This window comes from Erpetoichthys calabaricus, chromosome 4, assembly GCF_900747795.2.
Source record: "Erpetoichthys calabaricus chromosome 4, fErpCal1.3, whole genome shotgun sequence".
Taxonomy (NCBI): domain Eukaryota; kingdom Metazoa; phylum Chordata; class Cladistia; order Polypteriformes; family Polypteridae; genus Erpetoichthys; species Erpetoichthys calabaricus.
The window spans coordinates 38761164-38785453 of NC_041397.2; the positions used below are offsets into that span (position 1 = coordinate 38761164).

The 24290-nt window shown below is 36.5% G+C and overlaps 1 protein-coding gene across 1 annotated transcript; it reads right to left on the reverse strand.

Moving 5' to 3' along the window:
- Nucleotides 1-10897: 10897 nt before the first annotated feature.
- Nucleotides 10898-11843, reverse strand: LOC127527502 (olfactory receptor 52E4-like). The gene has a single exon (XM_051926496.1). It carries the CDS (start codon nucleotides 11754-11756, stop codon nucleotides 10923-10925), a length of 834 nt encoding a protein of 277 aa, XP_051782456.1. The 5' UTR covers nucleotides 11757-11843; the 3' UTR covers nucleotides 10898-10922.
- Between the last annotated feature and the right edge of the window lie 12447 nt (nucleotides 11844-24290).

Here is a 24290-nt window from a genome sequence, read left to right on the forward strand (position 1 = left end):
AATAGCATATTAAAGTAAATTGTTTTATTGAGTCCTGCTAAATTCGTTTGTTAGATAAATACCCAAATACACAATAGTTTCATATCCGGAGACGTTTTGTGCAGCGTTTGCAGGTTAAGTACCTTGGATGACCACTCAGTGTGTTTTGTTCAATCATTTTGTAGTTAGCCCTCACATATCGACAGTAACGGATACCTTCCCCTTCTCTAACCTTGTTCAACTAATCGTTCATGTCTTCATTTCAATGACTAAATACACTAAGTAACTGGAGACAAAGGTTCTGGGCAGCGCACCTTCTTATCTCATTTGAAATTCTCGGTCCTGAAATACTTAAACAGCAGCATGAAATTCCCTCGATAATAATTATAAAGGACAAGCGATGGTTATGTACTTGTTATTTACAATCAAAATACGGTATCTATTCAGGAAAATATTTCTTGTAAATAAATTAAAACAAAATTTTGTTTCTAGACCTTACTGAAATATGAGTAAACATCAGTGTGCGGAAGAACCCTAAAAAGCAAAAAAGATGAATATATTGCTGTAAAATAAAATAGACAAAAAAAAAATAGAAAAAATTATGTTTTATTTAACTACTTAAATGTTTCAGTTTTCGTGTGACTGTATTGATGTTATGAATATACGTAATCGACCGGAGCTTCTTATTTTTAGCAAACCGGTGTGCTATCAACAAGCAATATTTTCATTTTCTGATCTTTATTTTCGCGGCGAATATTATTTCTTTTTATGTTGTTATGTTGCAGTCGTTGTCGATAATTCAGTCCTTTCTCTCTGGTCAGTGTGCAGTAATGAAATCTTGTAGAAAAATTATGAATACCTTGTTTACGCCCCACAGATCACACAATTTCAGAATTATGTCGCGAACTATAGTCAAAGTTAAAAAGCGATTTGTCCAATGTGATTACTGCTGTAAACAACACTCAGTGAGTAAAATATAAAGAGACAACGCTCTTGCACACTTTTCACAGGAGTTACTGGCATATTAATAGACAAAATCATCTGGAGATTTGAAAGCTCGGTGTAATTTTTCACCATCATATGTATTGTATTTTCTGAATGTGCGTGTTTGATAGTGACGGACCAACCGTTTGATATGTTTCTCATCAATCTCAAAATGAGCATCACCAGTTCTTTCCACATGTATTATTGAGGTTAAGAAGCTGAATACAAAATATTTAAATGCTATTCTTATCGAATACTCTGCGTGACCTGTCTTAAACAGTAAATACAAAAGCTTTACACAATACCCACGTCATTATTACGCCCAAAATACTACATAGAAATACTCGCAGTTCTAGAGTTTCATTTGTAATTCAAGCTGTCCAGATAATTCAGAAATCAGTATTGCCGAATACTGTTCCAGCAAGTACAATTCGTTCTCAAGTTACAAATGCATTTATTAATAAATTGCATAACATTTTACATTGTGCAGTCAAATGTGTGACCCAAAGCTGGTATAATTGTAAAAATATGCACTATGCAAGAACTGGTATCGTATCTCTGTGACTATAAAGTACCTTTGACTGGTGTTCACTATTCTAAGGCATTAATTAAAAAGAAGTTTTTTTTTAGTTTTTTTTACTGCCTATTACAGTATATTCTGTAAAAGCAGTTTGAAATGAACCAATGGCTAAATCATTTAATGAGGTGGATACCAACAAGGTCTATGATTATTGTCATTGTTGATCTTAGAATATAAGAACAATTTCCTGGTGGGCTAATGTTTTTATAGTGATGACTTTAATGGATGTATATATATAAGAGAATATATGCAAAATTCTGATAGAAAATAATGAATACCTCTTATAAATAACCATTTTATGTGCCATGAATCATAAAAATATAATACATAAAATATCAATTCAACAACTTAATAACGCAGAAACGATATGCCTTGTAGTCTTCTTTAAGTTTCCCCATTTTCTCTCTTGCAATGACGTTTTTGTAGCATCGTAAGTTACCTGTTCTGAAACTTTGTTTTTACCCAGGAAGTACCTTTATATTGAAACTGGCGATACTGTATACTCAAGTATTTTAAAAAGTACGCCGAATGTAAGATCTTTGTTAAAGATTTTTTAAACTTACACGAGCAGCTGTACATCTCCGTGTCTTCAGATAATTAATTGCTCTATGTAATTTATAAATCCAGTTGCAAATTGTGCAAACTTTGATTATCGCGAAACAAGTGCTCGAAAAATGGCGTTTGGAATGGAGGAAAAAAAGGACATTCAACAGGTTTTGATTACGAGGAGAATAAAAGTTACTTGTAATAAATACTATAATCACACACTTTCACGCTATAAGTCAGTCAGTTCTTTGGAGAGTTGTAGACAAATTAACAACAAAAATACCTACATAAATGCCTGCGATTAAACCGCAGTACATAAACATCTTAACAAGCTGTTCACATTATCGTAGCTTATATGGAATATAAGTTATTAACGTCTTAACAAAACTGCGCACATAAAAAAAACTGATATAAAATATAAATAATTAATATCTTACCAATTCCAAGAAATGTAAAGAAAAATGGTTTAAAGACCCGCCAGTTCGACGAATATAAATCAGGTGATTAATTTGCACAAATCAGAAGCTCTTCAGTGAGCATACCCGTATGATGATCACTGTCCACGAATGAGAAATTGCTCAGTGTGCATGCGCAAAAGTAAAAGCCCGCCCAACTATGTATAATTGGATTTAAACAAAAAACTTAGTAGAGGCAATGTAATAAGTAATGTAAAGTTGAAAGTCCCTGTATTTTGTTGGGTAAACTAGTAAATATAAGTAAATTCTAAATTTTACCATTTGTATGTAAAATAAACTCATTTATATGAGTAAAATAAGCTAGACCAAAGAATGATTTTTTTCAGTGCATATATGAGAGGAATAGTTTTGCATGAGAGGCCTAAAGATTCAAGCATTTTGGGTGATTGGTTGTTAAGTATTAAGTGTAAAAGGTGACAAGAAGGATAAAAGGTACACCTCCTCTTAATGAATATTTACATTCCTATTTACCTCATAAATATTCCCACTCCCACCCCAGAAAGAGAGCAGCTACTGCAATAAGATTTAGATCTGATTTTAGAAATTTAATTTCCTAATAAAGTTTATGGAAATCTGTAATTTATAGTTCATATCTTACCTCAAGAAATATACATTTTGATATAAATGCATTAGATTGCAATATAGCAGCATTCTGAGAACATCTTAACAATTTAGATCAATGAATTTAAAATGTGTAATAAGTAAAAATTCTACAATTGAAACAACTAAACAGCTGTGTATTGAAACATCTTATTAAAAATTTACACATCTTTCCAAAAATCAGTTTTAGGAAAAAGTAATTATACAAAATACTAGCCATCCTCCAGGACTCTACCCTAGTAGTGAAACAGGACTGTGAGGACGGCCCTGCCTGGCACCCCACTCCTGATGTCACGTTTCCCCCTCCCCTTAGCCAGCTGGGACGCCCCAACAATAGAAGAACCAGGGAGAGAGCTTTTTTAGGACATTTCCTCCAGGACAGATAGAGGGCAGCCCACTTGCCTTGCAGCAGCACCACAGGTTTGAAGCATGGAAGCTCAACCCTGCTGGGATACATGGCCACTAGGGGCACCTGGACATTTACTGGGCCATGTTTGGCAGCACTTCTGCCACACCAGGATGTACTGCCAGAAGAAGGTTGTTGGACGCCTGGGGTCTTTCCAGGTGTCCTATAAAAGGGTGCCAGCTGCCAGTATTCAAAGACCCTAGTCAGGAGGAAGTGAAAGAAGCTTGAAGGACTAGCAAGGAGAATGGACTATGTTGATAAAATATACTGGGCTGCTATCTGTAAATAAACAGTGTGCTGTGTGGTGAAACTTGTGTCCTGCCTGTCTGTGTTGGGTTAGGGCGGCTGTATGCACCCCGGGCTTCACAGGATAAACTTTAAAAATCAATAAACATAAAGGTAATGCTAGCTAAGTGGAGGCAAGGTACACTCCAAAATGCAGGGGTACAGCGACTGGAACTGAGGCTGGCGTGTGAGTGAGGAGGGCCCTGCTCGGCTCCTTACTCCTGATGTCACGCTCCCCCCTCCCCTCAGCCTGTAGCCTCTGTCTCAGATTAGCACGAATATATCACTCCTGCAAGCGAACTATGATTCTTAGCACAATGAGAGAAGTCACAAAATCAACCTGAATGTTCAAGCAAATTATAGAAAAAAACCCAATCTAAATCTGTTTAGTTCTCTCATTCGCTATAGATAAGCGGAGGTAAGGTACACCCTGAGGCTGGTGGGTGAGTGAGAAGGGCACCGCCCCCCTCCCCTCGGCCCACTGCATGTCTCTAAGATTTGTGCAAATAAATCGGTACTGCAAGCAAACTTTGACACATCACGCAATGAGAGAAGTTGCAAAATCAACAGGAATGTTCGAGCAAATTATAGAAAAAAATCTGACCTAAATCCGTTAAGTAGTTCTCTCCTGAAAAGCGGACAGACATACAGACAGACAGATATTTGGATTTTATATAGAGAGAGATTTTCCCTTAACCAAAAAAGTACAATTAGGAAATGATAGTTAACACTTTAGGACAAATAAAGCATGTGCATTTATAATGTGTATTAAAACAATCTAAAAATATATTAATTTAATAATATGACAACTTTGTGAATAAGAGCAATGTCAAATTTACCAATCATAACAATATAAAAAGTTTGACAAAGAAGAGCACACCATTCAGTCCATCAAATTTGTTTGGTAGCTAACCCCTAAATTGTCCCAATATCTCATCCAGATATAATTTTTGAATGTTTTCAAGGTTTCTGCATCAACTTCAAGAGTCAGTAGTTTGTTTCGGATTCTCATGACTCTTCGTGAAAAAGATTTGCTTCCTGGCTTTATACTTAAATGTTCTTCCCCTTAAATATTTATTGGTGTGCTTCAGTATTTAGAAGAAAAAATGTGCTTAAATTTACAAATGTTTTCAGAAATTTGAAATTGTTAATTACATCCCATGGCTTTTTGGCTCAGTACTACAAATGTTTAATTCAATTAGCCTGATATACTACATAAGCTTGGACCTTCTCATTCAAGCCTAAATTGTTAAAAATTCAGCATCTCTGTTCAATTGAAGTTTGGTATCAAACTCTCTCTGCTGAGCACAGGAAGCATATGGTTTGTCCACATTTTTAAAGCAAAGGTTGATATCTGTCCTGTGTGGATTCACTCTACTTTTGCATACTTCAAAGAAAAACCATTGGAATCTCTTTCAACCAATCATAATCCAACAGCCCTGTCACCTTGCATTTGTGGTTAAATAGTGTGTCTGTGGTCTATTGGGTAATGATGACTGTTGATGTCCTTATATTGTATGTTTATTTTATTGTTTTATTTGTATAATTTTCACTAAATTAAATTCAAAGCAACTGACATCACTGTGACAATGAAGTATTTACTGTTCAATGTAAGTAAATACACGAGGAAGAAGAAACAGAAATGAGAAGCTATATTAGAAGCCTACAGCTACATAAATGTTATAAATGTAAATGAAAGTTTGATTCAATTCATTACATTTAAACACGTAAAATAATAAATGATTATAGACTTATTTTTATTTTTAGAATATTAGGATGAAAATGCTTTGATGATATAACAAAATGTAAAATGAAAATTGATCAATAATTAAAACTATATTCAGAATAAATAGAAGAAAACATATAAAAATTACGATATTTACAATTAATCAAAGGTAATTTTTTTTTACATTTTATTTTACTGTTTAGGGCAACACAGTGGTTCAAATATTAGTGATGCTGCCTCAAAGGTCAGGTAGACTGAGGTGAAATTCAAAATTCTGTTACTGACTGTGTGAAGTTTATATCTTCTCCCCTTTGTTATGGGGTGTTTCTGAGCACTTTGGTTTTCCTCCAAAAGGCAAGCAGGTGAGGTTGATCATCTATTCTAAATCTGTCAATGAATTAGCCATGTGATGGAACAGCATCTCTTCAACAGTTGGTTCCAGCCTGTTACACATGCTGCTTAGATAGGCTTCAGACTCCTGTGATTTTGAATTGGATTAAGTTCTAAATAGATTCTTTTTAATGTATTTAGTGCAGGGGTGGGCAAATTCATTCCTGGAGGGCCGCAGTGGCTGCAGGTTTTTGTTCCAACCCAATTGCTTAATAAGAAGCCCTTATTGCTCTAGAAACACTTCTGATTCATTTCAGTTGTCTCCCTCGTTAAGATTATGAACCCTTATTGCTTATTTAAGTCTTAAACAGCTGCATTGTTGGTTTTTAATATTGCTCCTTATTAGCAATAAGATGCAAATGATAAAAGAAACCAGCAGTTATCCACTTTGCTTGTTACCCTTTACACCTGTGTGTATTTATCGTGCACTATTTGGTTTAATTAAATACTTGGAAGGAAAGAGAAGAGAAAAAAGTGAAGGATTGAGAATTACCCATCCGTTTTACACTTCAAAGTATTTGGATGATATCCTTAGAATGGAAAAAAAAATCTAGGATATGAGAATGACTTGACATAGCAGAGTTAAAGCACTAACAAGCCATGAAATGTAATTATTGGCAAGGATTGTTTTCTAATTAAGCAACTGGGTTGGAACAAAAACCCGCAGCCACTGCGGCCCTCCAGGAATGAATTTGCCCACCCCTGATTTAGTGTATTATTTTTTGTATGTATTTATTCATTGTTGATTAAATATATTTTTTCATATTTTATCTTTAGTGTCACCTGTGGGTTGTAAACTAATTAGTTAGGCACTAATAAGGGTGCACACATTTCTTAGACAGTTAAATAATTCAGTAGTTAAACAATTTGCATCATGACCAGAAATACTGTATCAAAAATATATTTTGAACTTATTTTCAAAGAAAATAATCCTATGTTTAATAATCATATATCAATCAGTTTTCCAATCCCATTTATCCAGTGTGGGGTCACAGGAAAACTGGAGTAATTCCAACAATCATTAGGCACAAAACTGTAACAACACCTAAACACAGCACAAGCCCCGGGTGAACACACACATACAAACACACATATACTTACACACACCAGGGGCCAGTCTATCAACACCAATCAGTCTAATTTGTATGTCCTGACTCTTGAAGGAACATGGAGCACCCAGAGATAAGCCATGTGAACAAGGGAACAACATGTAAATTCCAAGCAGGGAGCACCCACGCTCTTAAAAATAAAGGTGCCGGATTGGTTGTACAGAGCAGCACCTTATAAGGGGAGCCAATTTTGGTTCCCAAAAGGCCCATGAAGGTTCCAAAAAAGAACCTTTGTTTATGTAAATCTGTAACGGGCTCCATACAGTGCATGAGATAAAAGATCTATGAAATACCAAAGGTTTCTCATTTTAAAAGAACTCTCGCTATATACAGTAACACAGATTATGTCCATGCAGGTTTTCTTAATATGTTAGTGTCCTGCTAAGTATATCATTCATTAAAGATTTAATTTATTTTTTTTTTTTTTTACATATTAGGACGTTTTTCAAAGAACAAAGAACCTACTAGGCAAAGAATCCTTCCCAGAATGAAATGTTTTTTTGTCAAACAGTAGTTACCAGAAATTATACAACTCCGTAAAGAACCACATTGTACCATTAAAGTACCATTATTTTTATGAGTGCAGGACTTGAACCCTGGTCTCTATGTTTATATACAGCAACATTACCACTTTGCCGCCATGCTGCCCAATAATCTAAAATCAATTTTGAAAATTTTTGGTAGTCTTTTTGTTAAAGAATGTTCAAACCCACAGAATTAGTAAATTTCCAAAGCAGTTTTCAATAAATGAGTTAAGTATTATAGACAGTAATATTACCTACATTTTCACAAACATAATGTAAAATATAATTATAATGTAAAATAAATGCAACATAAGAGCTGTAAATTAGCCAGACAATATCATTTAATTTTTAAAAAAAGGATGATACTTCACATTGGGTCTACGATTATTTTAGGTAACACAAATATATAGCTAAAATTCATTTAATATACTTTGATTTTAATGTTGTCAATGATGTGTTTTACATATTTCACTCTATCTTATAATTTATAACTCTTTTATAATAAGGGAGTGGCAGAGCAGGGCAGTGATTTGCAATGCTACCTTACAGATCCAGTGTTCTGGGTTTAAATCTCACATCTGGCATTTGCCTTTGAGTAGTATGCATATTCTCACAGTGTCAGCCTGAGTTTTCTTTTAGCTAAAATTGTCTTCTCTTATCCATATAGATGTGCAGGTTAAGATAAATGTATTAGACTATATAGAGATGTGTCAATGGCTTAGTGCCATGTTTAGGGCTGTTTCTTGCCTTGCAACCAACACTGTAATGGTAGGCTTTGCATCATCCATATTACAAACCATAAAGTGGAATTAGCGCTCAACATGGAAGAATAAATTGCACCTTCATCAAACCACCATTGTCAACTCAATCACCCATGGTTTCTTGTTTATTCAGTACATAAGTTAACTATATGACAGATGCTGTACCATTTATGAAATCTCAAATTTTTTGAGTTGTTTTGATTTAATTTTGAACACGTCCTTTATTTTATTAACAGCCTTATTAAACAATACATAAGCAGTATTAGTCAAATGAAGCATGATAACAATGAAACACACAAGATTCAAGTTAACAGAAAATCAAAAAGGCAGTGAAGAAATTCTGTACATAAGAAAATTAAAGGTTTCAAAACTAAAATTCAAGATTTTGATGTGAGATTACAAAGAGAATAAGAGACTGTTCAACTATGGCTTAAACTGGCTTCACATATAAAGTGTCAGTTTTCAAAGTGCTAACATGGAATTCAAAAGTAGGGTGTGAAAATTTAGTACATGGTGATTTGAATATACAAAGCAAAAGATAGTGAACAAAGGTAATATTAAAATTATTTAAACATTCAGCCTTTATCAATATAACAAAATGACAAAACTTTAACATCAAAGTTTGCTAATTTTATTTCACAAATACATATTTTTATTATTTGGCTCATACTAGAAATGTGTTCATATTGTTCTGTACAACTAGGCATTATTATCCTCATATATCTAAGTATTATTATAAATTTAAAGCATACGTTTCCTGAAACAAATATTATCTGGTCAATACTTAAATTGCATAGTCAAATTTACATTTCACCATTAAATGTTAAAGTCGCTGATTCTTTAAACTTCCTATTGGACTACATTTCATAGGCTGGACTCTTTCTAAAGCATTTCACTTTGAAGTTGTATTTTAATCATTTATAAACCTACACAAAATACTTTCAGTAAGTGTCATCCAGAGTTCAGTGCGCAACAATAGCTCTAAACAAGAACACCAGACTGCCTCCTCTCTGTTGCAAATGAAGTATTTACTAAAAATGTCACTTAAATCCATCCATCCATCCATTTTCCAACCCGCTGAATCCAAACACAGGGTCACGGGGGTCTGCTGGAGCCAATCCCAGCCAACACAGGGCACAAGGCAGTAACCAATCCCGGGCAGGGTGCCAACCCACCGCAGGACACACACAAACACACCCACACACCAAGCACACACTAGGGCCAATTTAGAATCGCCAATCCACCTAACCTGCATGTCTTTGGACTGTGGGAGGAAACCGGAGCACCTGGAGGAAACCCACGCAGACACGGGGAGAAAATGCAAACTCCACGCAGGGAGGACCCGGGAATGTCACTTAAATCTCCCTTTTCAATTTTATTTGACTTGGGACTTTGTTTTACAGCAACTCTTACATTTGTACACTTCCAGTGAAATTTAATAATTTAATAAGATTTAATAACTGTTTGCTAACATCAATTCTGTGCTTGCTGACTTTATAAAGGTAAATATGACATATAGCCATTATGAAACCTGACATTCAGAATAAACATTACTTGTCTATTTTTATTTTTAACGATTCACTGCTCTTTTCTTGAGGTTCAGGCAAAAATTAGCTAGAAAGTATAACCCACTAATATAATTACCTCCTGAAAATACCACAGAAAGTTTCAACAGTTTTTAAATTTCGAACATACTATAAGTTTGTAAAAGATAAGTAAAGACATTGAAGCCGTGGGTTCCTTTTCAACCTTTACTTTCCTTTTCTTCTCCCCCTCTCTTTTCTTCTCCCATTCACTCTTCCCTTTTGTCCCTTCTACAGACCCAGCTAATACATTGATCTTGTCCAAGGAAAAAGCAATCAATTAAGAGATTACAAACATCCATCCATCCATCCATTTTCCAACCCGCTGAATCCGAACACAGGGTCACGGGGGTCTGCTGGAGCCAATCCCAGCCAACACAGGGCACAAGGCAGGAACCAATCCCGGGCAGGGTGCCAACCCACCGCAGGACACACACAAACACACCCACACACCAAACACACACTAAGGCCAATTTAGAATCGCCAATCCACCTAACCTGCATGTCTTTGGAAAGTGGGAGGAAACCGGAGCGCCTGGAGGAAACCCACGCAGACACGGGGAGAACATGCAAACTCCACGCAGGGAGGACCCAGGAAGATTACAAACAACTGAACTGAATTACAATAACAAATTTATTTGCATCTACACTTTAAATGCATTAAGTCAATTTATTATCTACATTATCTAAAATATATCTCTTACACTACCTTTACCATGAAATAGCAAACTTAAATCCAGAAACGACCGAACCCAGTAAAATGAATGAATACAATGGCATCCAATTCGGGCTTACATATGGAACTCACAAAGACTTAGGCTCTAATTTAAAGAGGAGTTTAAAAATATCAAACTAAGACAGCAAGCTATTGACAGAATGTAGTCAAAAATAATTTTTAGATGATCGACTTTTTAAAATTCAAATCCACTCTTTAGTATGGGATGTATTCATATATTAAGTAAAATGTGTCGCATTTAAATTGGTGATAATTTATTATTAAGCCATTTCAGCACATTATTACGGATTTCTTTAGTGTTTATGCCATAAATCATAGGGTTCAGAAAAGGCGGGACGGTAATCATTAAAGTTCCGATTGCCTTAGTAGCATTTGGATTGATATTTGGAAAACGCAAAGCCATGATCGAAAATAAAAGAGTTGTTTCGAACACGACATAAACAGTTAAGTGTGTCGCGCAGGTGTGAATTGCTTTGCTTTTTGAGACGCTTTGCGATTTGAAAAAACATGCTATTAGAATTTTAGTATACGTAAAAGCAATGGCCGAAAGTGACAATGTGGTTAGGAAATACGTAATAAATAAGCCATATATGTTATTCACTAAATAATCTCCACATGCAAGTACAAATAAAGCTCCATTGAAACAATATGCGTGCACGACTACCGATTTACATTTTGGAAGTCTTATTGTAATCGACAACAGAACTACGACCATAATAAAGGCGCCTCCCCAGGCAATCGAGCAGAGTTTTACTATTGTCCAAGGCGTCATGATTGTGGAGTAGCGCAGAGGATTACAAATTGCAACATATCTGTCATATGCCATCACAGTGAGTATCAGCTGAGACCCACATGTGTACATGTGAATACAGAAAGCTTGAATGAAGCATGCTTCAAAGGAGATAATCCTTATGTCAACGAAGAAATCGGACAATAATCTTGGCATTACAGCGGAACTTCCAATTAGGTCGCAGACAATCATGTTACATAACATTACATACATTGGCTCATGTAAATTCTTATGAAATATTATAACTAAAAAAACCAGTAAATTCACAAAAACAATGATCATATACCCAAAAAAGGTTAAAACAAACAGAGACGCCCTTGCATCTGGAGGGAAAAAGAAACCTTCCAATATGAAATCTGAAGTATTTCCAACAACATTGTTCATCTTCTGCAGAGTAGATTTGACTGACCCTGAAAAAAATATAAAATGTCATATTAAAATCAATCAAGAATTTTTTTTTTACGGTTTCATGTTTTATAAGTAAAACACACTATTCAATAGAGACAGCCGTTTTGTGCTGTGCACCATTGTTCTTTTCTCGTTTGGAAGTTGCAGTCGAAAAATATTGAAACAGTAGACAGAAACCACCTCTCTAATAATTATAAAAGGAAAACGATAGTCATATTTTTTGTAATGTACATGGTTATTAGCAAAATATTCTAAATATATGCAAAAATTATGGATTTTACTTAAATATGTCAGGAGCTCAACTTGCGCGTCCATTCAGAAAAGGAAAAAGACACAGATGATTACATCGCTGGAAAATAAAATTAATATTAGAACGAAAATGTCTCCGATGATCAATATGTTAGTTATTGAGTGAAAGTTTAGATATTAGTTGTTGCTTTCTGTAAGCATACAGACGGGTTTGCTTTAAATAACAGGCTTCTCTCGATTTACGTATATTTATATCAAAATGTATTTTTTACAATCTATATGTAAACTGCAAATTACCCAATATACCCTTTTACTTTTTCATCATGAAATCCCGTTTGTCTTTCCCGACGATTTGGTTGTTTCTATATTGTCATTGTGTACTATGAGAGCTTGTAAGTGTCTTTATTTCACCGGTTTGAAAAGAATATAAAACATGTTTACCTTATTCGCGCCTCACCGGTTATACAATTTCAAAATATGTTGAGATTTAGTCAAAATTAAGAAGCGTTAACTTCTGCTCAATAGGTTTACGACTGCTATATACAATACTATATCGAGTAAATATAGAGATACAACACGCCCATTGCACACTTTTCACAGGAGATGATTGTAAATTAATTTATCGAAATCAACTGGAGAGATCACAGTATATTGTTTACCTTCTACGTCTTGTATTCTCTGGACGTGCCTGCTTGATGGAGACAAATCATTGGATCTTTTTATTATCAAAGACGTAACAAGAGTTAACAATTATTTCCATTTCTGGAACTGGATGCAGTGAAGGTACCTGAGCATAGGTGTTAAGAGGCTGATAAGCGATTTGCATGTTATTATCAGTTATCAAATGAAGTGCTTATAAGCTTCCCAAATCACTGCTAGTACCATTCTGCTAGATCTGAATAGAATACAATTTTAGAATTAAGAAGTCAATCTTCCTATATAGATTGTAAATGTAGCATAGTATTGTAGGGATCAGTCCTGCAGCCTCAAGGATCTACTGTCCTGTGTTCAAACTCCATGTGTGATTATTGTCAATGAGGAAGTTAAACGTCTGTGTGGGTTTACCTGATAAATCACTAAAGAAATTCAGATTTGTCAGCTGGTAACTCAAAACTGGTCCAGTTGTTAATATAATTGTTTCTATGAGTGGACCATTTTGACGCACTAATGGACAGGGCTATTTCCTGACTTATGCCCAGTGCTCACAGAACAGGCTCTGGTAACTAAGTTATTCTGTATAGGATTAAGTGGGCATGAGACAGTTATGTTACTACTGTAATAAAGCCAATGGTGTCAATCTTAACAGTTTTTTATGTGAGTTGAGTTGAAAATTTTTTTTAAATGCTGCTAACAATGAAAATCTGTAATATAATAATTGTGTGGTAAGTTTCCATCCACCAATTCACTTCAAGCATTTTATCCAGAATCATAGTCTTGATTCATCTTTGCAGCACTGAGTGTAATTGGCAGTTCACCATTATGTAGTCTTCACACACTCCAATAAACACACACACAAACCACCAAATTATAGTTGGCAATTAATGTAACACACATGAAAAGCACTGTGTATAATAAATGTGACTGCAAACATTATACAGTGGTGTGAAAAACTATTTGCCCCCTTCCTGATTTCTTATTCTTTTGCATGTTTGTCACACAAAATGTTTCTGATCATCAAACACATTTAACCATTAGTCAAATATAACACAAGTAAACACAAAATGCAGTTTGTAAATGGTGGTTTTTATTATTTAGGGAGAAAAAAAAATCCAAACCTACATGGCCCTGTGTGAAAAAGTAATTGCCCCCTGAACCTAATAACTGGTTGGGCCACCCTTAGCAGCAATAACTGCAATCAAGCATTTGCGATAACTTGCAATGAGTCTTTTACAGCGCTTTGGAGGAATTTTGGCCCACTCATCTTTGCAAAATTGTTGTAATTCAGCTTTATTTGAGGGTTTTCTAGCATGAACCGCCTTTTTAAGGTCATGCCATAGCATCTCAATTGGATTCAGGTCAGGACTTTGATTAGGCCACTCCAAAGTCTTCATTTTGTTTTTCTTCAGCCATTCAGAGGTGGATTTGCTGGTGTGTTTTGGGTCATTGTCCTGTTGCAGCACCCAAGATCGCTTCAGCTTGAGTTGACGAACAGATGGCCGGACATTCTCCTTCAGGATTTTTTGGTAGACAGTAGAATTCATGGTTCCATCTATCACAGCAAGCCTTCCAGGTCCTGAAGCAGCAAAACAACCCCAGACCATCACACTACCACCACCATATTTTACTGTTGGTATGATGTTCTTTTTCTGAAATGCTGTGTTCCTTTTACGCCAGATGTAACGGGACATTTGCCTTCGAAAAAGTTCAACTTTTGACTCATCAGTCCACAAGGTATTTTCCCAAAAGTCTTGGCAATCATTGAGATGTTTCTTAGCATAATTGAGACGAGCCCTAATGTTCTTTTTGCTTAACAGTGGTTTGCGTCTTGGAAATCTGCCATGCAGGCCGTTTTTGCCCATTCTCTTTCTTATGGTGGAGTCGTGAACACTGACCTTAATTGAGGCAAGTGAGGCCTGCAGTTCTTTAGACGTTGTCCTGGGGTCTTTTGTGACCTCTCGGATGAGTCGTCTCTGCGCTCTTGGGGTAATTTTGGTCGGCCGGCCACTCCTGGGAAGGTTCACCACTGTTCCATGTTTTTGCCATTTGTGGATAATGGCTCTCACTGTGGTTCGCTGGAGTCCCAAAGCTTTAGAAATGGCTTTATAACCTTTACCAGACTGATAGATCTCAATTACTTCTGTTCTCATTTGTTACTGAATTTCTTTGGATCTTGGCATGATGTCTAGCTTTTGAGGTGCTTTTGGTCTACTTCTCTGTGTCAGGCAGCTCCTATTTAAGTGATTTCTTGATTGAAACAGGTGTGGCAGTAATCAGGCCTGGGGGTGGCTACGGAAATTGAACTCAGGTGTGATACACCACAGTTAGGTTATTTTTTAACAAGGGGACAATTACTTTTTCACACAGGCCATGTAGGTTTGGATTTTTTTTCTCCCTAAATAATAAACACCATCATTTAAACACTGCATTTTGTGTTTACTTGTGTTATATTTGACTAATGGTTAAATGTGTTTGATGATCAGAAACATTTTGTGTGACAAACATGCAAAAGAATAAGAAATCAGGAAGGGGGCAAATAGTTTTTCACACCACTGTATTGGTGACATACAGAGAAACAGCAGCAGTCACACGCCAATTGCATGCATCAACCTAGTGTGTGAGGGATATCGTAGTCTGAAGTGAGGCTCAGCTCGTTGCTGCCGCACCTCACATTTCTCCCCAGTATTTGAACAGGAAATTCAACGAATTCCCCCAGCTATCAAAACCCACTTTTTCCACAACAGAAACCAAGCATGGCATGGAACACTACATTTTTACTTCTGCTCCACAGGTCCACAACCCACGCCCGTTGGCTGGCCCCAGACAAGCTGGCTATTGAGAAGGCTAAATTTTCCGACATGGAATGGCTAGGGATCATGTGCCGATCAAACAACTCATGGGCGTCGCCCCTCCATATGGTGCTCAAAGTAGGTGGAGGTTTAGGTCCATGTGGAGATTACTGCCTGCCTGAACGAACACAATGTCCCAGACCGCTACCCAATTCCACACATACAGGATTTCTCGGCATGGCTCTCTGGGAAAGTAATCTTTTCAAAGGTGGACCTGGTCCGCGGCTACCACCATGTACCTGTGCACCCGGTGGACATCCCCAAAACAGCAGTCATTACCCCCTTTGGGTTATTTCAATTCCTATGAACACCATTTGGCCTTTAAAATGCTGCACAAACATTCCAGAGCTTGATGGACTCTGTCCTCAGAGATTTTGACTTCCCTTTTGTTTACCTAGATGACATGTTGGTTGCCAGCTCCTCCAAAGTGGAGCACCTCACCCATCTCAGAGCTTTGTTCAAGTGCCTCAGCCTACATGTGTTGATTATCAATCCCGCTAAGTGTCTATTTGGAGTGCCTGTCATAGATTTCCTGGGACATCACATTTCAAAAGAGGGTGGATTCCTTTGCCTTCCAAAGTCTCTGCTGTCACCAATTTTCCACATCCCCACACCATATGCGCCCTTCGGGTATTCATGGGCATGGTCAGTTTCTACCACGCATCATTCCTCGGGCAGCACTCATTATGCAACCTTTATATGAGGCACTATAGGGCCAGTCCGCAAAGTGCCCTGTCACATGGTTCAAAGTCCTAGATGAGGCATGTACAAATACCACATGTGCATTAGCTGATGCGACTATGCTCACACACCTGCTGCCCGACGCTCCACTTGCTCTTACAACTGACACGTCGGACCATGCAATTGGAGTGGTGTATGAATGGTGGGCTGATGATGCGTGGCAGCCATTGGCACCTTTCAACAGACATTTACAGCCCAATGAACACAAGTGTAGCACTTTCGACCAGGAAATTCTGAGTTGGTATTTGGCCATTCGACATTTCCACTTCTTGCTTGAAGGCCGGCCATTTACTGCATATGTCGACTACAAACCACTTGTTCTCACATTGTCCAAGGTTGCTGAGCCATGGTCTGCCTGACAGCAATGACACCAGGCTTACATATCAGAGTTCACAACAGATGTCCAACATGTCGAGGGTAAGAACAATGCGGTGGCTGACTGTCTCTCTTGGCCTGCATTAGTAACCATATACATTGAAAGTGACTACTCTAAGCTGGTGGCTGATCAAGCTGAGGACCTGGAGGTCCAAGCTCTTCACTTGGCAGAAACCAGCCAGCAATTGTCAGAGGTGCAGTTAGACGGCAGCGGTGCTAAGCTCCTATGTGACACCAGCACAGGTTACTCAAGCGCAATTGTCCCCAGCAACTGGAGACGGCACATTTTTGATACCATACACAGCCTCTCACATCCAGGGTTAAGGGCATCCCAACGTTTGGTGGCTAGCAAATTTGTTTGGCGGGGCCTCATTAAAGATGTTCGTAACTGGGCAGCAGCTGGTGTTGCATGTCAGAAGGCTAAAATACATTGCCATCTTAAAGCGCCACTGACACCTTGCCTGGTGCCTGCTCACCATTTCGTCCATGTTTATGTGGACCTGGTAGGCCCCTTTCCTCTTTCTCACAGTATTACACACCTGCTCACTGTGGTTGACAGAACCACCAGGTGGCCTGAAGCTGTCCCTTTGATGTCCATGACTGCAGAAGAAGTAGCGAGAGCTTTTATCAACACTTGGGTTGCATGGTTTGGCACACCATAACACTTCACATCTGACTGAGGTGCACAGTTCATTTCACACATCTAGGATGCAATGGCACAAGACCTTGAGACAATCCTGCACCATACCACTGCCTACTACCCCCAAGCTAAAGGCCTTTGTTAGCAATTTCTTTTTTTTTTTTAATTTATTAATTTTATTGTAATCATTCCATACAAATAGATCAGTTTTTACAAAAAATAGGATTGAAAACAAATCGACCCCCACCCCTGAGAAAGAGAGCATGGCCAATGGGGTAAACCTTAAAGCTTGTAAACATACCTAAATTGATTAGTTTAATAGGGCAATAGAGATGAATGAAGAAGAGAAAGAAATGTGGAGATGTCTTGAGAGAACTGCTTCCTCGATGCTTTAAGAGCTTATTCTAAAATATTATTGATTAGATCCTGCCAGGTTTTGAAAAAGTTCTGTACAGATCCTCTAACTGAGAATTTGATTTTTTCCAATTTCAAATAGTATAAAACATCTGCTTCCCACTGACTTAAAAGAGGAGAATTAGGATTCTTCCAGTTTAGCAAAATAAGTCTGCGTGCCAAAAGTGTAGTGAATGCAATCACAGTTTGTTTGTCCTTCTTAAACTTTAAACCCATCTGGAAGAACGGCAAACACAGCTGTTAATGGTTTAGGAGGGATTGTGACACCAAGGCTGTCTGAGAGGCACTTAAAAATTTTGGTCCAAAATTATGTTAATTTGCTGCAGGCCCAAAACATGTGACCCAGTGAGGCTGGGACTTGATTGCAGCGTTCGCAGGTTGGATCTTGCCCTGGAAACATTTTGGACAGTTTTAAGCAAGACAGATGTGCTCGATTTAAAATTTTGAATTGAATAATTGTATGCTTTGCGCATATGGAGGTCGAGTGAATTCTCTGTATTGCTACTTTCCACTCCTTTTCTGATATACTGATTAAGAGATCTTTTTCCCATTGTCCTCTTGGATCTTTGAAAGGGAGGGACTGTAAAATAATTTTATATGTTGCAGAGATGGTGTTTAAGTCCTCGAAATTGAGCAATATTTTTTCTGGCATGGAGGAGGGTGCAAGATGAGGAATATCGGGTAGGTTCTGTTTAACAAAGTTCCTAATTTGAAAATAGTGAAAGAAATGTGTAGCTGGAAAGTTAAATTTGGAATGTAATTGTTCATAGGATGCAAAGATGTTGTTTATATAAAGATCTCTAAGCAATTTAATCCCAAATCTTTTCCAGATATTAAAAACTGCATATGTTTGTGAGGGTTGAAAGAGGTGGTTCTCTTGCAGAGGTGCCACAGATAAAAGATTCTCCATCTTAAAATGCTTTCTACATTGGTTCCATGTTCTGAGTGAGTGAAGTACAATTGGGTTATTAGTGTATTGGCGATAACTTGCATTTATTGGGGCACAAAGCAGGGAATATAAAGAAGTACTGCAGGATTTTACTTCTGTTGTGAACCAAGCCTGTGTATGTTCATCTATTTGTGTCCAGGTTTTTATAGCTTGTATGTCTGCTGCCCAGTAATAAAACTGAAAGTTGGGTAGAGCCATGCCACCTTCTGCCTTAGGTCTTTGTAGGGTCGCTCTTTGGATACGTGGATGTTTTGAGTTCCAAATAAATGAGGTTATTGTTGAATTTAATTGCTTAAAAATGATTTATTGATGTATATTGGAATGTTTTGAAATAAAAAAAGAAGCTTAGGAAGAATATTAATCTTAACAACGTTAATTCTTCCAGCTAGAGTGAGATGAAGGGTTGACCATCTATGCAAGTCTTGCTTAATTTTTTCCATACAGACGGCGAAATTTTGTTGATAAAGAGCTTTGTGTTTACTTGTAATATTTACCCCTAGGTATTTAAACTGATCTGCAATAATAAAAGGTAGGGTGTCCAATCTAATATTATATGCTTGAGAATTCACTGGAAAGAGTACACTTTTATTCAGATTAATTCTGAGACCAGAGATCTTTTGAAATTCTGTAAGTGCTGTTAAGACTGCAAGCACAGAATTTTGTTGGTCTGATATATACAGTACCATATCATCTGCATATAGAGAATATTTTTGTTCCAGTCCTTTGATAATCCCCTTTATCTGATAAGCATTTCGACAGTGAACCGCCAGTGGTTCAATGGCAATTGTAAATAGCAGTAGTGACAAGGGGCATCCTTGTCTGGTACCACATTCTAGTTTAAAGTGGTCTGAACAAATGTTGTTAATACAAACTGAAGGTTCTGGATTGGTATACAGTAGTTTGATCCATGCACAAATGTTCGGGCCAAACCCAAATTTCTCTAATGTAGTGAAAAGGTATTTCCATTCAATCATGTCAAATGTTTTTTCTGCATCCAATGATAATAATATTTCTGGGGTGTTTGACTTTGCTGGTGAATATATTACATTAAACAGGCATCGAATATTGGAAGATAAGTGTTGATCCTTGATAAATCCAGTTTGATCTTGTGATATTACCGAAGGCAGCACTTTCTCCATCCTTCTAGCTATGATTTTTGAGATTATCTTAACATCATTATTCAGAAGTGAAATTGGTCTGTATGATGCACATTGTAATAAGTCCTTATTTTGTTTAGGAAAGACGGTGATTAATGCTTGGTGAAAAGTTTGAGGTAGAATTTGATTGTCTCTAGCTTCTGTAAATGCTGCTAATTGGAGAGGAGCTAGCTGAGTGGAGAATTTCTTATAAAATTCTGCATGGTAGCCATCAGGGCCTGCTGCTTTCCCGCTTTGAAGTGACTTTATAGCATCTAGTAATTCTGACAGCACCAGAGGTTTATCCAGTTCCTCCGCACTAAAAGTATCTATTTGTGGTATCTGTAATGTATCCAGAAATTCATTAGATCTGTCCATGTGGACATTTTTGGTGTAACAAAAACCAAATGTTATTGCTGAAAAACTGAAACTAAATAAAAACTATAAAATAAAATAAAAAAATAAATAAAAACAAAAAAATCTTAAAACTAGAAAAACACTGGTGTTATATTGTCATACCAGACATGGCATGTGGAAATGTAATAAACAAATAAACAAACAAACAAATAAATAAATAAATATATATTAAAAAAAAAAATAAATAGAAACACAAGATAAAGAAATTATAATTTTGACTAATAGGTGAAATTACTTTAACTAGTGAAAAACAAATAAATTGGCTCAAAACATTACATTGCAAACAAAGATTCGGAAAAAACAACACTTCAGAAAATAGGAACATATGTAAGTGGTGAAAAAAATTAAGAAGTGTAGTTTTCCAAGGCTTGAGGACTTCTGCAAGTAACGGAATTACATTATCCACATCTCCAGAGCATTCTCTGCAACAGTGAGTATACTTTGGTATGGTGTGTTACACCTCTCCTTAGGCACTGTTTGGGGATTCAACACTGGAGTTGGAAGGAATTAGCAAAAATAATACCCACATTCTCCCAATAACCAGCCACCAGCAAACACCATCTCTTGCCATCTGACACACGCTAGAACTGGAACAGATATAAGTGTCATGTGTGCTCCCAGGCCACTTTACCACAATGTCTGTAAAAACTCCCTAATGGTCAGTTGCATATTACCTGTATATTTACCACTGTGAGCTCTTTTCCACTGGTATGGATAGGATTCAAGAGGTTGGAACTATGAAAACAGATAAGTGTTCTATCCACTGCATCTACAGTGCTAGGTATGCTTGCAGTGGTATAGAAATAGATATCAGTGTCATGCAAGGCATTCTATTATGATGGTGATGATGATGATGATGATGATGATATATGTATTTGGCTGACACCTTTATCCAAGGTCACTTACAACCTTTGAGATGTACTTGGATATATTTCTTTTGTTTTTCCAATTGGGGCATTGCAGGTGCAGAGACTTGTTCATGGCCAAACACAAGTACCAGTAGTAGAAGTTGAACCCACAACCTCAGGCTTTGTTCTATGCATTGCCCAATATAATCTGGTCACTACATGCACAAATCTGGACACAGCACCTTTGCTGCGGCTGTGTTTATCACCGATGGTATGCAGGAATCCACCAGTGATGTAGAAATGGAGAGCTGACAGAAATTGCATAGTTGGAATGGACAAAACTGAGGTGTGTTCCTCTGTCCAATTAGTCCAACACCATCATTATTTCACTCCTGGGCAGCCTGTATATTCTATTAGTTGTTGATTACAGAGATGGTCCAAGGGGTTCATGCCTGCTCAAAAGATAGCATTTAGACCCTTGACTCAGAGTCTTGGACAGCATTGTCTGGAACAATATCTCTAGTTAAACTGTGCAATTCTATGGGCACATGTCATTATAGTTGGTGGTACTAAGGGGCGATTCACCTTCTGACTTTAAAGGACATAAAAGATATGTATAGTGAGTTTGATTGGTTAACTCATTATGTACTCAAGTTGTCTACAGGTGGTAAAGCTACAAGTAGTACCTTTTGCATTAATCTATTGCCTACGTTATAATTTTACCTTTATATTACATCATCAACCTATTATTTTTATTGTTGTTGTTGTCTTATTATTGCTCTTGTTGTTGTTGTTATTATATCGTCCAAATAAGAACAGAATAATGATCCAAAATATATGGCCAAATCAACACAAAATGGTTAAAAGAACACAAATTCAAGCTTCTTTCACGGAAGTCTTAATCCCCAGTCCTATACCCTACTGAAAACCTTTGGGGTAAACTGAGAAATAGAGTGCAAAATAAAGAACCATAGACCCTAGATGATGTGAAGATATTTTGTTAAAAGGAATGGTCATAGATTTCCTGCTCTGTATTTTTATACCTTATAAGGTGTAATTGGAGAAGACTCAATGCTGTTTTACTGACAAAGGGAGGTTGTACAAAGCATCATATGCAGGAATGCCAATAATTGTGGCATGTGTGGTTTTTTTTAAATAGTTATTTCTTGATTATGAATTATTTTTTGTAAGAATAAATGTATTTCACCTAAAGGTTGGCTTTGTCTTATTTTTTTCAATATGAGATTAAGTTAATTCATTAAAAGGTACATTTTTATAACCCTTTTAATTCATCTTTACCATGATGCCAATAACTATGGAGGGGACTTTATATAATGTGTTTTTATGTATGTAGGTATTTACTTATGCATTGATGTGTGTGTATATTTGTGAATTTCCCCAAAGTAAAGTATAAAGTATCTATCTATCTATCTATCTATCTATCTATCTATCTATCTATCTATCTATCTATCTATCTATCTATCTATCTATCTATCTATCTATCTATCTATCTATCTATCTATCTGACCAATACACAGTGTCCATTCTGTCATTCACATCAAATGGATCATGTTGTAAAACAGATGGATGTCTGAAATTTATGAAAAGCCTTGGAGGATCTATTTAATTCATTATAGTATTTAATTTCTGTATGAATTAATTATGTAAGCCGTTTATCTGTCACCTGAGCAATGAAGAGTTTCCCAAATGCGTTGTAATGCTAAATACTTCCTTAACTTCATCTAAAAATTGCATATTAATTAACAAGTATTTCCCAAAAGCTTCCACAGCTGTAATATATGGACTGCAATTAACATCTTAGGCTGGTGGTGCACTACATGACTTCTAGTTGGAGAGCATGTGAAACTTAAATACTAGCGCTGCTATATTTCATTGCTTTGAGGATGTCAGATAGCAAAATTAGAACTCACACAGAATGACAGACTACAAAACTGCTCAAAAAATATCAGCACAGTTTAAAATTTCCAAAGAAACACTAGCTCACCACATTCTGGCACACAAATAACATGGGATGGCTCATTGTTTGTCAGCTCTCCCATATACACGTCTGCCCCTATAATTTAAGACTATTTTATTTAATGTGTTTTTTGTGGCCAGTTGGCACAAGGTATCCACTTAGTGATTGATGAGTGAGTCAAGGTTTAACATACTACTTTAGTTATGATGAGTTTTGGCAAACACTCACAAATTACAAGTTAATCTTAAAATAGTGTTATTGATTTTCTTGGCCTCATTGTGCTATTTGGAAAAACAGTCCTGCTTAATTTTGCTGGTACTATTCACAGATGGCTATCGCTGAGTCATTGGGGTTGTCAATTAAGAAATGTAAATCATTCCATAGCCTCCAGGTTGTTAAGAATATGTAAAGGAAGTGTACAGATTTAATGATTATTTTGTAGGAGCAATTCAGGAACAAATTTAGAGGAATACTACAATTTGCTCATGAAATATGTTTAAGATAAAAGTGAAAAAAGAATCAGTTTAAATATAGCACATGCTGTGTAAAATTAAAATGCCCAAAATTACAACATAAATAGAGTACACACATAATTTAAAATTTACCAAATTATTACTTAAAATACTCAAACCTTAGTGTTTCACTTGTAATCTAAGCTGCCCTGCCCTTTCAGAAATCAGAATTGCCTGCTACTATTCCAGCCATTATGATTAAGATACAGGTTTCCTTAATAATAAACTACACTGGGAAATATTTTACACTGTGCTGTCAAATGTGTGACCCAGAGCTATTCCAATTGTTAAAATATTTTTAAGTGGTATCCTGTGTCTGTGCTTATAAAGCACCTACGGATGTGGGTCATTATTAAAAGGTACTAAATAAAATTAAGTAAAAATGTACTGCCTAGCATTTGCTCAAATTCAGTAACATTACTTTGAAAGTAACGTGTTCAGACACCTCAGTGAAGTGGGATACCAGCCAGGTCTACATTATTGCCATTCTTGTAAATGTAAAAACAATGTGGAAGAATAATTGTAGGGTAACATAGCATTTATCTTAAAGAAATAGCATAAAGGGTTAATAAATGTCAGGAACTTGTTTAAGCATAACAGGAAACCAGATAAAGGTCAAGTGAATAACAAAATGTACTGAAAG